The 16,722-nt window shown below is 50.0% G+C and overlaps 1 protein-coding gene across 12 annotated transcripts in view; it reads right to left on the bottom strand.

Moving 5' to 3' along the window:
- The window catches only part of EXOC6B (exocyst complex component 6B), a 296,107-nt gene that overhangs the window by 176,940 nt on the left and 102,445 nt on the right, over positions 1-16,722 (bottom strand). For 7 of the 12 annotated variants that reach the window (XM_063157788.1, XM_063157789.1, XM_063157782.1 and 4 more), the window contains exon 7: positions 5,650-5,721. The exons of the other annotated variants lie outside the window; for them this stretch is intronic. In XM_063157788.1, the coding sequence (XP_063013858.1) occupies positions 5,650-5,721 (72 nt within the window). The remainder of the gene's footprint in view (positions 1-5,649; positions 5,722-16,722) is intronic. 12 annotated transcript variants of the gene reach the window in all.

Below are 16,722 nucleotides of genomic sequence, written 5' to 3'. Positions count from 1 at the left end.
CACGATTAAGGGCTCGGCACAAGGAGTGAGGATGTGCTGAAAGAGATCCCAATCTCACCAGAAAAGTCATCCCAGGTTCCTCCCAGCCCAGCAAAGTGGGGCTTTGCTCTTCTGGGGGGCTTTCAGCAGAGATTCCACCCCGGGTTTGGCAAGATCTGCCTGCTGCAAAGGGGGAAACTCCGCAGGGAAACAATGAAAGGAAAAAGGGAACGGAGTTAAGGCACTTCGGAGCCTAACAAGTCACTGAGCTGTTGCTCAGGCAGACTTCAGAAAACCATTCATCTTCTGAGGGAGCCACCAGCAAGGGCTCTGGAACTGCTGCCATCCTGGTGGGAGGTCCTGTCACACTCCCAGGATTTACAGTGCCGAGGGAAGATAACGGGATCACCACGGGGAAGGATTGTCCTCCCGACAGAGCAGCACAATTCCTCCCACCCACCACTCCCAGCCCAGCCTGCCTGAAGCTGCAGGTGGCACCTCAGTCCCAAACACCCTCCAGAGGACAGGGGGAGGCTCCAGGAACAGAGGAGAAATCCCTGCAGGGGGTTCAGAGGGATGGGAGGTTCTGCAGGGTGTTCAGTGCCAATCCCAAAACTCTCCTGGAACAAAGGGTGAGACTCCAGGAACAGAGGAGAAATCCCTCCTGGACCAGACCTGCAGGGGATTCAGAGGGATGGCAGGTTCTGCAGAGTGTTTGGCGCCAATCCCAAAAAATCTCCTGGAACAAAGGAGGTTTGGGCATCAGCAGAACCAGAATGGATTGGGCCAGACCCTCACGAGTCATAATTATTATTTGTTGATAATTACAGATGCTTAATGAGCTGATTAAAGCCGCAATTTCTAACCAAGGAGACCCAAACACAAGTTTCTGGTCTCCTTTGGAATAGGTTGTGTCCTCCTGAGGACTGAGCCCAAGATTCCCACTTTGCCATCCCTGTCCCTCAGGAAAAATGAATCCTTGTTAAAATCCAGCAGGAACTTCTCACCCTTAACTGCCCATCCCAAATACCCATGGAAAACAGACTTTTCCAAAGGTTTTCACACCTGTCCCACACCAGAACTGTCCTGGAGAAGCTGAAAAGTCAAATAATTCTATGGATTTATCCCATCCACAGTGGGATGGGTCACTGGGAGCAGAACAAGCTCTGCCTGCAGCAATTCCCCTTTCTGCCCTCACCCTTTGGAAGCACAGCAGCCATTCCCAAGGCGAGGATGTTGCTGACACTCCAGCGCCGGCCACCAGCTCCAGGAATTCCTTGGCTTGGGCAGCTCTGCCTGGCCAGGCCAGCCCCCAGGAGAGCTGGAATGGCTCCGCTGGCAGAGGGAATGACCTGAACCATGTGGGACAGGGTGGGACAAAGCTCTGCCCCCACAGCAGCGGCTGCTCCTGGCCAAGGGCTCTGGGAAGGGACAGGCAGGACAAAATCACAACTCCACCAGCTCAGATCTGCCTCTGACAGAGACCCAGCAAGGAAATCCTCCCAGTCAACATCTACAGAGAATCATGGAATGGTTGGGGTGGGAAGAGACCTTAAATCCCATCCATGGCAGGGACACCTCCCACTGTCCCAGGTGGATCCAAGCCCCAATGTCCAACCTGGCCTTGGACACTGCCAGGGATCCAGGGGCAGCCACAGAAAATCCGGGAATTCCAGCCCAGCCCTTGCCCACCCTCCCAGCCAGCAATTCCTTGCCAAGATCCCATCTAAACCTACTTTTTTCCACTTTGAAGCCCAAACCTGGACATCTCACCTTCCATCCCACCTGCTCAGGGTTAGATCAGTCAGACTCATCCCAAGCTGAGCAGACACTGCAATGATCCATGGAAAACATGAAAGCAGAACAAAAATGGATAAATGGATAAACTCCACGTTTTCTCCTCTCACCCAGCTTTTCTTTGCACCAGGAGCAGGTTCTCCATCACCACCATTTGCTCCAGCGCCTGCTTCTTTCCCTAAAGGATGATTTTCCATGGACACTTGGCTGCACTGCAGGAATATCCTAAAATATTCCTCAACCTCCAGCTCACAATAAAAAACTTCAACCCTAAATATTTAACCAAGGCACCTTTACTTGCTTTGTACAAACCAAAAAATTACAGCTTTTGAGGTTTTGTTCTTAGTTGTGGGTTGGGTTTTTAGGACAGCAAATAAAGATCACACTTTCTGCTAAGGTAAGAATAAAACAATGAAATTCCCAATAAAATCAAGAAATAACAACCCCAAGGAATGATACGGATGGAAACTCTGCCCAGAAAAAAAAGGAATTTCTGTGGCTCCCACTTTGAAGAGTTTTTCACATCCCTCTCCATAGGATCAGAGCACTCAATTTATATAAAACAAATGTACAACCAGGCTGGGAGAGGCTTTGGGAAGCGTTGGGAGCAGAAAGGAGGAGTTCCCACGATAAGGCAAACGGGAGAAGCCATCGGACACGGCGACAGAGGGATTCTGACACCCCATGTGCAGTAGGTTTTAATTATATTGTAATAAGCAGCTATATATGTGCATTTTTCATGATTTACTAGACGGCTTCTTTAAATTCTAAGCCAAGCTGTGTTTTTGCGTTTTGTTTTGTTTTTTGGGTTTTTTTTTTAAGGAAAAAAAAACCAGTTTTTTAAAAAATAATTAAAAATAGAAACGGTGCTGCAGAGAACATTTGGAAAATTTTTCAGAGTCGATTGTTTATTGGGACTCCAACTGATTTTAATGAAAAATATGGTTATAATTTGAAAAAAAGCAGCACTTTTATGTTTTGCATAAGGAAAAGGCCCTACAATGCAACCTCCAGGGCACTTCTGGAATCAAAAAAAAAAAAAAAAACCTAAATCTCAAATGGTCGCCGGGGCTCGCCAGCCAAACCCCCCCTGGAAACCCCAAAGATGTGGGTTCCAAAGTATTCCAAGCATCCACAACAAGTGAAACTGGATGTAGGGAAGCAATGTTCCCAACATTTCCTTCTGTTTCTGGTGAAACTGGAACCAGATGACCCCGAGCAGAGCATTGTGTGAAGGGGTCATTAAGCAGCTGCAGATGCGGCGGCGGCGGCGCTGATGGGATCCATCCCGCGGTGGGGAAAGGTCATCCCGGGGGTAACTGGGATCATCCTGCCCCTGCAGCGTCCCAGAACAGCCCTGAGGCCTGGGAGAGCTCAGCCTGGAGGTGTTGGGGAGCACAGTCCCAGGAACAGGGGCAGGATGGTGGAGGAGACATTGGGGTCCTTCTCTAATTCCAGGTGTCTCTCCTGGGGGTGTGTTGGTGTTCCCAGATTTTACAGAGATGGGGCGAGTGAGAGGCGCTTTGAAAGATTTTGTTCCATTATCAGCCTCGATGAAGAGTGAGACATAAGAGATGAAAAACTCAACACCACTCTATCAGAAGCCAGCCAATTTCCTGGTTACAACACCTTATAAATGTGTTTTAGGTTATCAGCTTTCGTCACACAATGCTGCTAACACTTCTAACACCAATCACGGATACTTTTACCCCACGTGGTCCTGCTACAACGCATCTTTCACAGTCCTAATTCTCTAAAATATCTAATCTTTTTGCAAGGCCACATTTTGAAACTTGTTAAAACTTATTTCCAGTTCAATCTCTCTCTCAACAACGTCATCTCTATTCCATGGCCATCCTAAATCAACACACCTCATGTGTGCTGCACACTGATGTGCAAATCTGTGTGAGCTTTCTGTCAGGTTTTGAGAATTTTACAAATCCATTTCTCCCATGAGGGCTCCTATTTGGCCCTTCCCTGCTCGTTCCACCCCAACAGCCATCCCAGTTTGGCTCCCTGGCTCTCTGAGGTAACAGGAGAGGTCCCCAAGTGGCCCTGGTGGGACTTGGCCCAGCCTCAAGCGGTGTTGCCCTCACCTTCTACAGGAATTTGGGCTTTCTTCCCCTTCTCCAGATCATTTACAGGAGACCAGGACACCTGTGAAGACTCCTCCATGGAAAGGGTGCTCAGGCCTTGGAAGTGCCCAGGAAGGTTTGGATTTGCCATCCCTGGAGGTGCCCAAGGAATTCCTGGATGTGGCACTCAGTGCCAAGGTGGGGACTGGGCACAGGACTGGATGGTCCTGGAGGGATTTTCCAACCTCAGTGATCCTGGGATTTTGTGATTCTGTTAAGATGGGATATTAAAGGGAAATTCTTCCCTCTGGCACAGATTCCCAGATTTGCTGTGACTGCCCCTGGATCCCTAGGCCAGGTTGGACATTGGGGCTTGGATCCACCTGGGATGGTGGAAGGTGTCCCTGCCCATGGAACCAGATGATCTTTAAGGTCCCTTTGCACCAGACCATCCCATAATTATCTCATCAAACAAACCACACCAAGTTCAGCAGGAGCTGGGGTTGTCCAGACATCAAAGGGTTGGAGACTTCACCCCTTCATTCCAGAACCACCATCCCCTAAATGCCACAAACCCCAAAATCAGCATCCCCTAAATGCCAGTGCCCACTTGGAAAAATTCAGTTTTACAACCAGCAGCCACTTTTTTCTCCACATTTCTTTCCTGACAGCCGAAACTCAAATAACCATGACTTGATCACAACTGTGCAAAAATATATAAATATATAAAAATTAGGAATGAACCAGCACCACCAATAGTCCACACAAACACAGCATCTTAAAGAGGACCAGTTCCATCAAGCTGAAAATAATTAGGAGGCAAATCAGTGGGGAGAAAGAACGTAATCAGAAAAATATGAAGCCTAATTGAAAATTGTTTAAGAACATTTTAACGAGATGCTCCAGAAGCCACAATCCCACAACTGAGCGGGGCGGCCACGCTGGTTAAAAGGCAAACCTGGCGCAGATGGAAGTTAAAGAGGCCATAAAAAAACAGGGAAAAAAGAAAAAGGGGACATGACAAATGGAATGAAGGGAAAAGCTCGGGCTGACAAAGGGAAATCTGGCGTTAGGATGTGCAGGGGCTGATATGGGAAGCAAGAGATGCACAGAGAAATAATGGGCTGGTTAAGTTTATCCTTGGTTTCTTTTTTTGGGAACATTCGAACAATCCAATGGATTCTTCCTCTAAAAGGGGAATTTTTGGGTGTGTTCAAGGCCAGATTGGATGGAGCACTATGGGACAGCAGAGGTGTCCCTTCCCAAGGCAAGGGGTGGAATGAGATGGGATTTATGGTCCTCTCCAACCCAAACCACTCAGGGATTCAATAATTTCTTTTCCCCCTGAAGAACTGAAAAAAAAAATCTCAAATTTTGTGAACAGCTGAGAGAGGCGATGGAATCACAGCCATGGAGATCACAGATCCCTTTGGATTGCAATCCAGGGGCAGGTAAAACACATTTTGGATGAGCAGATTGTCCACGTCAGCGGTACAACCACAGAAATGTTGACGTGACTCCACCTGAAAGACTGGACTCGGTTCTGCCATCCAAATTCCAGAATTTTGCTGGAAAACCTCTCATTTCATACCCTAGCAGATGCCCAGACTGGAAAACTGGGAGTTTTTCCATTGGGAAGCTGATTTGTAAGCACTGCAAAGGTTAGTGAGGTGTAAGTCCTCAGATTTGCAGTTTAGTGCCACAAAATCAACCCCATGAGGCCAAAGAAAGCAAAAAAATTGGGAATTAGGTCCAGGTTATTCTCCAGGAGAGGGAATTAGTGACCAGGGCAAAGTACCTGAACATTTGGAGAGAGCAGGAGACTGAAGAATATCCTGGCAATTATTTTCCACTGATTGAATCTGCAATCCTTTAGGGAATGAAGGGAATAAACATTAATAAAAGAGGGAACAGCAACAGAGCAGAAAGAGAGCAGACAGGCAAGGAAAATTCCTGAAAAGGGGAAGAAGCAAAGAGGGCAGAAAGCTGACAAAAAAATGGGATTGAGGAATTTGTACAACTGAAGGCAGTGAGAAAAGGCAAATTAAATCCATTACTGCTACACCTAGCAGGACTTCCCAGATTTGCTGGGCTGCCCCTGGATCCCTGGCAATGTCCAAGGCCAGGCTGGATCCACCTGGGACAGTGGGAAGTGTCCCTGCCCATGGATGGGGTGGGATTTAAGGTCCCTTCCATCCCAACCCATTCCATGAGTCCATGAAATGCCAGAGTTTCAAAGTCTAGAGATGAGAAAATCATCACTGTTACACCTTGAGCTGTTTCTGCACCTGGAACAAACCCAGAGCACAGAACTGACACCGCTGGGCCCTGGCTGGGCTCAGCGTGCTGAACTCTCAGATTTTGTGAATACTGAAATCTTCTCATTTGAAGTGAATTCTACTGTAAAAAATCTTGTGCTTTTCAAGCTGCCCAAACACCTCGGTCTGGAGTGAGAACAGACAGAGAACCCTTAACCCTGGAAATGGTTTGGTGAGGAAAAAATGTAAATATACAGAGGAACAAAGAGAGAAAATTCAGAGAGGGGCACCGAGGCCACTTCTCAACCTTCACAGCCCCAACTGATACCAGAAGTGGGACCATTCCCAAAATAAACCCATGCCCGAGACAACCAACAAACCCTTTCTGACTCAGCCAAGCCCTGGTGTCCAAGGCCACCCTCTCCCTCAGGGTCAGGCTCTCCGTGAGTCAGAGCTTGATTCCTTTTCCCGTAAGGCAGCAAGTTCAGCACTCCAAGAATTTCCCAGTTCCATCGAAATCCATAAACACGTTCATCCCATCCAGGAGAACATTGAACTTGGCGGCACCGAGCGCCGCAGCCGTGGCCACGAGTCAAGAAAAATCCTCTCTGGAAGAGTCAGAAACATCTCCCAGGAGTGAAATGAAGGAGCTCTGGAAAATGGGCATCTCCCCTGAACGCAGCCACCCTTGGTCATGAACAAAACATCCATAAAAAGCCGGGAATTATTCCCTATTTACATTAACGGGCTGTTAACAACGCCCGGCTCCAGCGGGAGCTGCTGGACAGCTTGGCACAGGGAGGCACCCCTGGATTAACAGCTCACCCAGGGCCACACAGGCAGCGTTATCAGAGCCCAAATCACAGCTCCCAAACCCTTGGCTGCCCCAGCTGGAGCTCAGCTTCCCTTCCCTTTCAGCTCCTCTCGGCTTCTGAAATTCGGTCTTCGCCACAAGAAGAAAAACAAGTTTGAACCCACTGTTCCTACGTGAGGTTTTAGGGAGCTCAGGTAGTCCTGGATCCCAAACAATGCAGAGGAGATGGCCACTGATGACTGCCCACCTCGAGGTCAGGGGTTGTGGTTGGAACTTGGAGTTTTAGAGAAAATGACTCATTGGGATTGCAGAGGTTCTCCAGGGATGATGCAATGGCCACCACTAGCCTGGATGGATCATCACAAGCCTGGATGGATCATCCCTGGAGGTCTCTGCTCCACTCCCAAACCCTGACCCAGCCTTGACCTTTAACTCCTCAGCCCTGGGCTGCTTATTTTAAACAGTGGCTGCAATCAGTGCTCTCTAAACACAAACCAAAACCCCCTTCTCTTTGATAAATCAAACAAATCCCTCAAGCCCCACAAATCCTGTTTCCAACACCGATAAAGATTCCAGTTGTCCCATCTTTGTCCAGCTCCAGTGAGGTGAGGACAACCCCAGCACAAACCCCAGTGCCCAGAGGTGAATGTTGGTGAGGAAAAAATGTAAATACACAGAGAATATAAAAAATGTAAATATTCTGTGGCGTGAAGTGAAGCTCTGCAGGTGGAGCCAAACCAACACCTGCCACAAGGATATTCCAGAGGGATTGCTCAGGACCTGGCTCCCCCAGAATCTTTTTCCTGAACTGTTCCATTCCACCTCCTGAAAGGTGCAGCAGTTCAGGAGGAAAAGGCAAAAGACCGAGTAAAAATTTTATTTTAAAGATGCCGTTCCCAGCAAAGGAGAGAGAGGAAAGCAGCTCCCTCTGTTCCCATATGGATTTTGGCCATAAGGAAATCCAAAATCCATTGGAACTGATTTCACATCAAATTTATTTAACTTATTTAACTCCATCCTACCCAGACACTCTGTGTACCCTGAGGTGTTTCCAAGGGATCCTGGCAGAGGTTTCCCAGATTTGCTGTGGCTGCCCCTGGATCCCTGGAAGTACCCAAGACCAGGTTGGACATTGGGGTTGGATCCACCTGGGATAGTGGGAGATGTCCCTGCCCATGGGATGAGATGATCCTTAACATCCCTTCCCACCCAAACCTCTCTGTGATTCCCTGGATTGTGCAAATCCCAGGAAGTCTGCAGCTGACAGACTGTGCCACACCCAAACCAGGGATATTCCACATTCCTGACACTCCAAAGCCATCAAACAGCATTTCTTGGAATCAGGCACTTTGCAGCTGTCTCAGGGTTAACATCAACCCTTCAGTGCCCCATATTTGTTATAGATCCTGGTTTCCTACAGGAAAAACCCAACATCCAGGAGGTCCCAAGGGCCTCTGATTCACATCCATGCCAGGCAGCTCCTGGGCACTGGGAGCACTGGGATTTCCATGCAGGAGATCCCTGATCCTGCCCCTGCCCTCCTTGGGAATGGTCAGGAATGAGCTCCCCTTCCCAGACTGCAGCTCCAGCAGCCAAAGAGGGAGCACAGCCCTGCTGAAGGCCATGGAATAATTTCCTGCTAATTATCCTCATTCCCTGCTCCCGGGGCTGCAGCGTCACAGCCAATAAATAAAACCTTTGGGAACGGCACTGAAATCCTACAGAAAGCACAGGACTGAGGAGTGGCTTCACCTCTGCAAGGGCTTCCTTCACCTTTCCAATAATCCCACTGAGGCCCAAACCTTTGAAACCTGCACAGGTTGGGATGGGAACAGAGCAGGGCCCTCACTGTAACCCCAGCAGAGGGTCCAACCCAGGGGACACCTGAGCCACCACAGGTCACCAGGAGATGGGAGCCAATTCCCTAAAAATCAATGAATTTCCATTTATCCTGATTTTTAGGATCTCAGGGAGGCCACCTGAGACGGAATTTCTCTAATGACATCGTCACCAACTTTGATACCAGATGTAAAATAAATTCCTGAACACAGTGTGAGCAACCTTCACCTTCTTCAGTTCTGAGGTTTTGGTGTTTCCAGCCCCCATTTATGTCCCAGCCTCACCTCAACCCAGTTCCCAGCAAATATCCAAGTGGTAAATTAGAAAAACACAAATAAACATTTGTGTTTTGAGCATCAACATTTCCAAATGACCAGAGCCTTCACTAAGTCCATGGGTCACTTCCCATGAGCTCCATGCCCAACTCCTCGTTGGGTGCACATGAAAAACCCCTCATCAAGAGCAGGAAAACCCCAAATTAATCCATGAACTGCAGAGCACAGAGGATGAGGAGTGTCAGGACAGCACCTCGGATCGTTTGCAGATGCTCAGTGCAGGTGTTGGTGGCACAAAGCCCCAGTGACCAAAGGGTCACCTCAAAGGCTGGACTTGATGGTGTGGAATGGTGCCATGGTGTGGGTGACACGGTGGTGTGAGGTCATAGGCTGGACTCAACCACCTCAGAGGTCTTCTACATGACTCCATGTGATCCTGGAGGTCTTTTCCAAACTTCATGACCCTACGAGAAGCAGTGCTGGAAGGCAGCACTGAGGTGACCCACACCAGGTTTTACCAAATCCCAAAAGTCCACACTAATTCCTGCCTGGTTTAGTTTTTTCCATCTGCTGCCAAACAGAGCCCAGAGATTTCTATTTGCATCCTGGTATTTGGCAAGGGCAAGGAAAATTTCCTAGTGGGAATATTATAAAAATAAAAAAAATAAACCTTCCATTCACACTGAAACATCTCCTGGACATCCCTGTGGGCCTAATTCCCAGAACACCAAAATCCAAATGGGAAAAATGGACTGATTACCTGCCAGGAACCTCAGGAGGGGCAAGCCAAGACCTAATAGCAGCCTGTGTTCCCATCTGGCCTCCACACAGCAACTGGGAAAATGTCCCTGTTCGGAGCTGGACCGGCTCGTCAGGGTAATTTCCTCGGAATTAATTAAATGTTCCTCCCTGCAGCTGCACAGAACGTTCACGTGGATCATTCCCTGATTGCACTGATGATTCCCTGGAATGGATGGAACCATCAGACCCAGTTCCATCAGAGTTGGATTCCATGATCCTTGTGGGCCCCTTCCAACACTCTGTCTGTGACGAATTTGCATCTAAATACTCATATTTTAGGCAAAAATCCTGAATATTCATTTCAGAATTGTGAATGCCAAGTCACAGCATGAATTTTTAACCCCTCAAAATTATTAAAACATCAGAGGGGAAGAATGGCTTCCCACTGTCAGAGGGCAGGGAGAGATGGGATCTTGGCAAGGAATTCCTGGCTGGGAGGGTGGGCAGGGGCTGGGCTGGAATTGCCAGATTTGCTGTGGCTGCCCCTGGATCCCTTGGAGAGTCCAAGGCCAGGTTGGACATTGGGGCTTGGATCCACCTGGGACAGTGGGAGGTGTCCCTGCCCTGGGATGGGATGGGATGGGATGGGATGGGATGGGATGGGATGGGATGGGATGGGATGGGATGGGATGGGATGGGATGGGATTTAAGGTCCCTTCCAACCCAAACCATGCTGGGATCCTGGGAGATGGGAGCTGTGCTTGGCTGAGGAGCTGCTGTGTGTGGAGATTTGGTGATCTTCCAGAGGTGGAAATGTGTCCTCCTGAAGCCACTCCCCATGACCTGATTGCACTGATGATTCCCTGGAATGGATGGGACCATCACACCCAGTTCCATCAGAGCTGGATTCCATGATCCTTGTGGGTCCCATCCAACACTCTGTCTGTGACGAATTTGCATCTAAATACTCGTATTTTAGGCTAAAATCCTGAATATTCATTTCAGAATTGTGAAGGCCAAGTCACAGCATGAGTCTTTAACCCCTCAAAATTATTAAAACATCAGAGGGGAAGAATGGCTTCCCACTGTCAGAAGGCAGGGAGAGATGGGATCTTGGCAAGGAATTCCTGGCTGGGAGGGTGGGCAGGGGCTGGAATGGAATTCCCAGATTTGCTGTGGCTGCCCCTGGATCCCTGGAATGCCCAAGGCCAGGTTAGACACTGGGGCTTGGAGCAGCCTGGGACAGTGGGAGGTGTCCCTGCCCATGGATGGGATTGGGATGGGATTTGAGGTTCCTTACACCCAAACCATGCTGGGATCCTGGGAGATGGGAGCTGTGCTTGGCTGAGGAGCTGCTTTGCGTGGAGATTTGGGGATCATCCAGAGGTGGAAATGTGTCCTCCTGAAGCCACTCCCCATGACCTCGTTCTCCTCTGGAATTCCTTCAGCCTTCACAGCTCCTCCACGTCTCAGCTGTGACTCTGAGCAGGGCAGTAAAAAACGGAACGTTTCGCTCGAAAATTGAAACATTTTGCCGAGCCTAATTAAAGCAACTCCTGATGATGATTATGTAAAACGCTGTCCCAAGGCCTTCAAACGAGTTCCTCAGCGCCGGCTGCGCTCGAGCTGCGTGCCTAATCACCCCTGGAAGGAGCAGGAGCTGCGGGTGTTGAAAGGGATCAGCTCCGGCTTGGCCGCGGCACCCAGCGGCCGCGAGTGTTGGAACTCGTGGGGAACACGAGCACGGCTTTGATCCCAACACAGCCCAAACTTCCCCAGCTCGGGATCACTGAGGGCGCTGAGCACACAACAGGCACAGAAAGGAGGTTTGGAGAGACTTCAGAGCTTGTGACAGCGGGGTCGCAGCTGTCATCTCGTGGAAGCCTGGCTCTGTGGAATTCCCGGTGCAGAAATGGGATCCAGGTCAGCACAATCCCTTCCCTCTCATCCCATGAACCTCTCTGGGTCCTTCAGTTTCTTCCAAACTGGGTCACTTGTGGAGGGCAGCAGAAGAACAGGCTGAGATGTGTCCAAGGGAGGGTGGAAAGGATTTGGGACTGATGGAAGATCTTGGCACGCTTTTTGTTTTCTCTCAGGACAAGGTGGAGATGGAACTCCATGGAATTCACAGCACAGAAATGAGATGCAGCTCAGCACAATCCAATCCCTCTTATTTCAAGAACCTTCTTGAGTCCTTCAGTTTCCTCCAAACTGGGTCACTCATGGAAGGCAGCAGAACAGGCTGAGATGCAGCCAAGGAAATGTGGAAAGGATTTGGGGCCAATGGAAATCTTGGCACACTTCTCGTTTTCTCTCAGGACAACGTGGAGATGGAGCTCCATGGAATTCCCAGCACAGAAACGGGATCCAGGTCAGCACAACCCCTTCCCTCTCATCCCCAGAACATCTCTGGGTCCTTCAGCTGGTTCCACACTGGGTCACTCATGGTAAGAAGCCGAAGAACAGGCTGAGATGCAGCCAAGGGAGGGTGGAAAGGATTTGGGGCCAATGGAAGATCTTGGCACGCTCCTCATTTTCTGTCAGAAGGACCGCAAGAAGATGGAGCTCCACGGAAATCCCAGCACAAAAATGGGATCCAGGTCAGCACAATCCCTTCCCTCTCATCCCCAGAACCTCTCTGGGTCCTTCAGTTACTTCCAAACTGGGTCACTCGTGGAGGGCAGCAGAAGAACAGGCTGAGATGCAGCCAAGGGAGGGTGGAAAGGATTTCGGGCTGATGAAAGATTGAAAGATCTTGGCACGCTCCTCACTTTCTCTCCAAAGGACAATGTGGAGATGGAGCTGCACAACTCACAGGGTAACAAACGTCACTTGAGGCGTCCTGGAATTCTTTAAGCCAGCCTTGGGACATGGTCCAAACCTGTTAGAAGCTGCTGAAAAACCAAGTAGGAGCTGCAGCAGTGGTGGATTTGGTTCATGGATAAAAGTGGGAATGCAAATGGGATAATCCTAATTATAATTCCTCATGATCTTTAGTTCAGGTAGGGTGGCTTTTTGAGGAATTATGACTCTCCCAACCACTAGGAATCTACAGAAACTTCAGTGATGTCAGGAGTTCCTGCACTCTCAGATCCCTTGATCAGCTCTTGATGTTATATTTAATATTAATCCATGCTGGTTCAACTGGACTGAGTGGGATTAGCAGCAGAACATCAGGAAAATGAGGGGTGGCTGGAGAAGCACCTGAGGCTGGGCCAGGACATGTGAAGGAGGGCAAGAACCTGGAACTGGAGGTGGAGGAGAAGCAGGAGGAGGAGCAGGAGGAGGAGAAGCACTGGCTGAGCATGTGCTCATGGCAGTCAGAGAATCCCACAATGGTTTGGGTGGAAAGGACCTCAAATCCTATCCAGTACCACACCTGCCATGGGCAGGGACTCTTCCCATTGCCCCAGTGAGCTCCAAGCCCCATCCAACCCAGCTCTGAGACATTTTAAACTCTCAGTTCATAACTGAATGGACCAATTATTGATCCCCCTTCCCTGAAGATGCACAAGAGATCAAACAGGAGCTGCTGAGATGGGGAAACCAAGCTGCTCTCCATATGCCCAAGAAAGGGCCCTCTATAAATAGCAGAGTGGGAAGCGAAGGCTCCTTTAGGAACATCGCTGATACAAAGTTGGGTTTGTTCCCAACTTCAGAAGCGAGAAGCGGGAAGAGGAATGAAAGCTGATTGCAATCGGATGGATGCAGCTCTCTTATCTCTGCGTCCCCAGAGCGGCTTCACGTGAGAGCAGCTCTGTAAAACACGAACTGAGCTCCCACCCCTGCAGCTCCCCAGGCTCAGGGACCTCCTCTGGCCCAGCTCTGCTGGAATTCAACAGCTGAGCTGCAAACCAGGATGGAATTCCAGGAGATTCCAGCCCTCTGCTCCACCCTGTGCTTCCTGCTGTGTCCTGCTCCATCCCAGAACTTTTCCCACATCCAAACAGCTCCAGGCTTTCCCAAAGTGACTCCCCAGGGAGTTCTGGAGGTAAAGGATCTGCAAAGCTCTCCTGGACTCTTCAGAAAGGAAGTCTGGCGGGAGCTGGAATGGCTCCCCAGGGAATGGGCACATTCCCAAGGCTGCCAGAGCTCCAGGAGAGTTTGGACAACGCTCCCAGGGACAGGGTGGGGTTTTGGGGTCAGGATCAGGAGCTGGACTGATGACCCTGTTCATGGATTCTCCTCATGGCAAGGGTTGGAATGAGATGATCTTTGAGGCTCCTCCCACCCCAAACCATTCCATAATTCCATGATCCTTGTGTGTCCAACTCAGGACATCCTGCCCAAGCTTCCCACTGCTGCACATGGAAAACATTTTAGGGAGAGAGCTCCTGGGTCAGGGGAATTCTTCAGGGGAGGAGCTCCCCTGCTGCACCTGCGTGAGCTGAGATTCACAGAATCCTGAGGCCGGAAAGGACGCCTAAAATCAGCAACTCCAGCATATTCCAGAGATTCTCCATCTCCCAGGATGGGGACTCATCCTGGATAAGGAGCAGGAGATGTTTCCATCACCCCAAACTCCACATTCTGGAGCGATGGGAATCACAGCGGGAGCAGTGTCCAAGTGAGCTCAGAGAAACGCCTGGGATGAACTGACAGCTGGGGAAGAGGGAAAAACAGGGAGAACCCAAACCCCACAAACCTCTGGGCTGAAAAAGGCAGCCAGGAAATTCACAGAGAGCCAAAAACCTGCAGAACACCTCGGTTCCCCTTCCCTGCACAGCCAGAGCAGGGGGACACTGGGAAGGGCAGGAAATCCCTGGAATTTGAGGCTGGAGGGATGAATTCCCCATCTCAGCCCGTGCCTTTCCACAGAACAAAGATGGAGAGACAGGGAATTGTTTTTCCAAGGCAGCTGCGGCCTGGAAGAGGCTCCGTGTGTGGCTCCATAAACACCCAGGGATGCTCCTTGAAGTGAGATCCTGCAGGGAATTCTGCTCCCAAGGCACACGGAATGAGGAGACTCCCCGCGGCTCCAGCTGCTCCTCTGGGATGGATCCCGTGAGCCGCCCTCGAGGCTGGATTTGATCTCTTTTCCCTGCAGAATGTTTTCCTTCAGCACCCCAGGTCAAAGGCAGAGGCAACATCAAGCCCTGACACTGCTCCAAAACCTCTGTGTGGAACAGACAGGGCCATTCCCAGCATGATGGAATTCCCTGGATGAGCCCCTTGGAAAGGCAGGAATGGTGACCCTGGATCCTGTTAGGGCTCCTGTCAGCAATGCCACCCCTGCTCCCGATCCAGAGGCTGAACTTTCCCTGCAGACACCGTGAATCCCAGCAGGAATTCCCTGCAGACACGGGGCCAGTGAATCCCAGCAGGAATTCCCTGCAGACATGGGGCCGGTGAATCCCAGCAGGAATTCCCTGCAGACACGGGGCCGGTGAATCCCAGCAGGAATTCCCTGCAGACACCGGGCCAGTGAATCCCAGCAGGAATTCCCTGCAGACACGGGGCCAGTGAATCCCAGCAGGAATTCCCTGCAGACACGGGGCCAGTGAATCCCAGCAGGAATTCCCTGCAGACACGGGGCCGGTGAACCCCAGCAGGAATTCCCTGCAGACATGGGGCCGGTGAATCCCAGTGGGAATTCCAGGCACCAGCAGCCCCTCCTGCTGCCAGCATCCTCAAGATCTGGATGCCCCCCATGGTGCCAGCACAATAAAATCCATCCATCCATGCCATCCACTCCGCTTCCCAAATATTCCCAAATCCCCTTCCCCTCCCAGCTCCTCGGCAGCTCTGTAACATTTCAATTTGGGAAGCTCCAGGCTCCCAAATCCAGCGGCTGCTGCCGCTTCCCATCCTCTGACAGCCCCGGCTGCGTTCCTGTAAACACCTCCCCAGTGCAGCCATTCCAGGGGGGTTTTCCAAGAGAGAAAAACACAGGAGGGAAATTGGAATCCTCCAGCCCTGGCCAAGAGCAGAGCAGGAGCTTCCCGAGGCACCCCCGATTCCCGCCCAGGGAAGGGAGCAGGGATGGGGATGGGACGTGGAAGGAAGGGGCTGTTTAATCTCTTCTTGATTCCCAATAATTATTTAAAGCTGCCAGGGACCTTGTTTTGAAAATCCCACTGTGTGCACTCCATATATCCCGCTCACACTGACACGAGGAATTAGAAAATTCCAGCTCCATCAAAACGGCTTTCGGGCGGATTTTGCTGCTCTGGACTTTCTCAGGCTGCAGACAATGCAATAAAAGCTCTCCCTAAAACAATATTCCCCCGTATTTTAACAACGCTGGGGAAATATTTCTTCTGTTCTGGCTGTTTGCTATGACAAAATCTCCAGCCAATGCCAAATTCCAGCTTCAGTTTCCCAGCAAGGCTCGGGAATTTGGGATGCTGGGATCAGCAAGGAGCTCGGGAGCAAACTCAGCTTTAGCCATGAGCTTGGTTTCCCCTCAAGGTGACTGGGGCACGCTGAAGGCCTGGTTTGCTCCATCAGGGCACGAAAAAGAACATAAAAATTGAAAATACACTTTAATAGTGACTGAGGGCTTCTCTCCGAACCAAAAATGAAAAATTAATATGGATGTGATGGTGTTTTCCTTGGTCACCACCGTGTTTTTCCAGTACTCTGCATGTTATTCCAGGCCATTTTATGGAGAGGCATTATTTGCTCAGCTGAATTATTCCCACTTTATCCCCTCTGATTCAGACATTCATTGGATTTCTGGACAATGGCAGCTCCTTGTCAGAAATCAGAGGGGATTCATGGAGATTTCTTCTGAAAAAGTCATTTTTGCTAAGGTTGAATTGACCTGAAATTCATTTTTAAGCTTAGGATTTTTTAGTTTGTAGACTTTCAGTCCCTGGAACTCCAGGCTGGATGGGGCTTGGAGAAACCAAGAATCTCCAAATTAGGAAATTTTAAACAGAATTATTGGGGCACTGGGCAAATCAGCCTCATCAGAGAATCTGCACCGAACAGTGAGTCAC

The sequence above is a fragment of the Melospiza melodia genome, chromosome 5 (assembly GCF_035770615.1).
Source record: "Melospiza melodia melodia isolate bMelMel2 chromosome 5, bMelMel2.pri, whole genome shotgun sequence".
Taxonomy (NCBI): Eukaryota; Metazoa; Chordata; class Aves; order Passeriformes; family Passerellidae; genus Melospiza; species Melospiza melodia.
The sequence above is the reverse complement of the archived record's forward strand: the minus strand, read 5'-3'. Positions and strand labels throughout refer to the sequence as shown.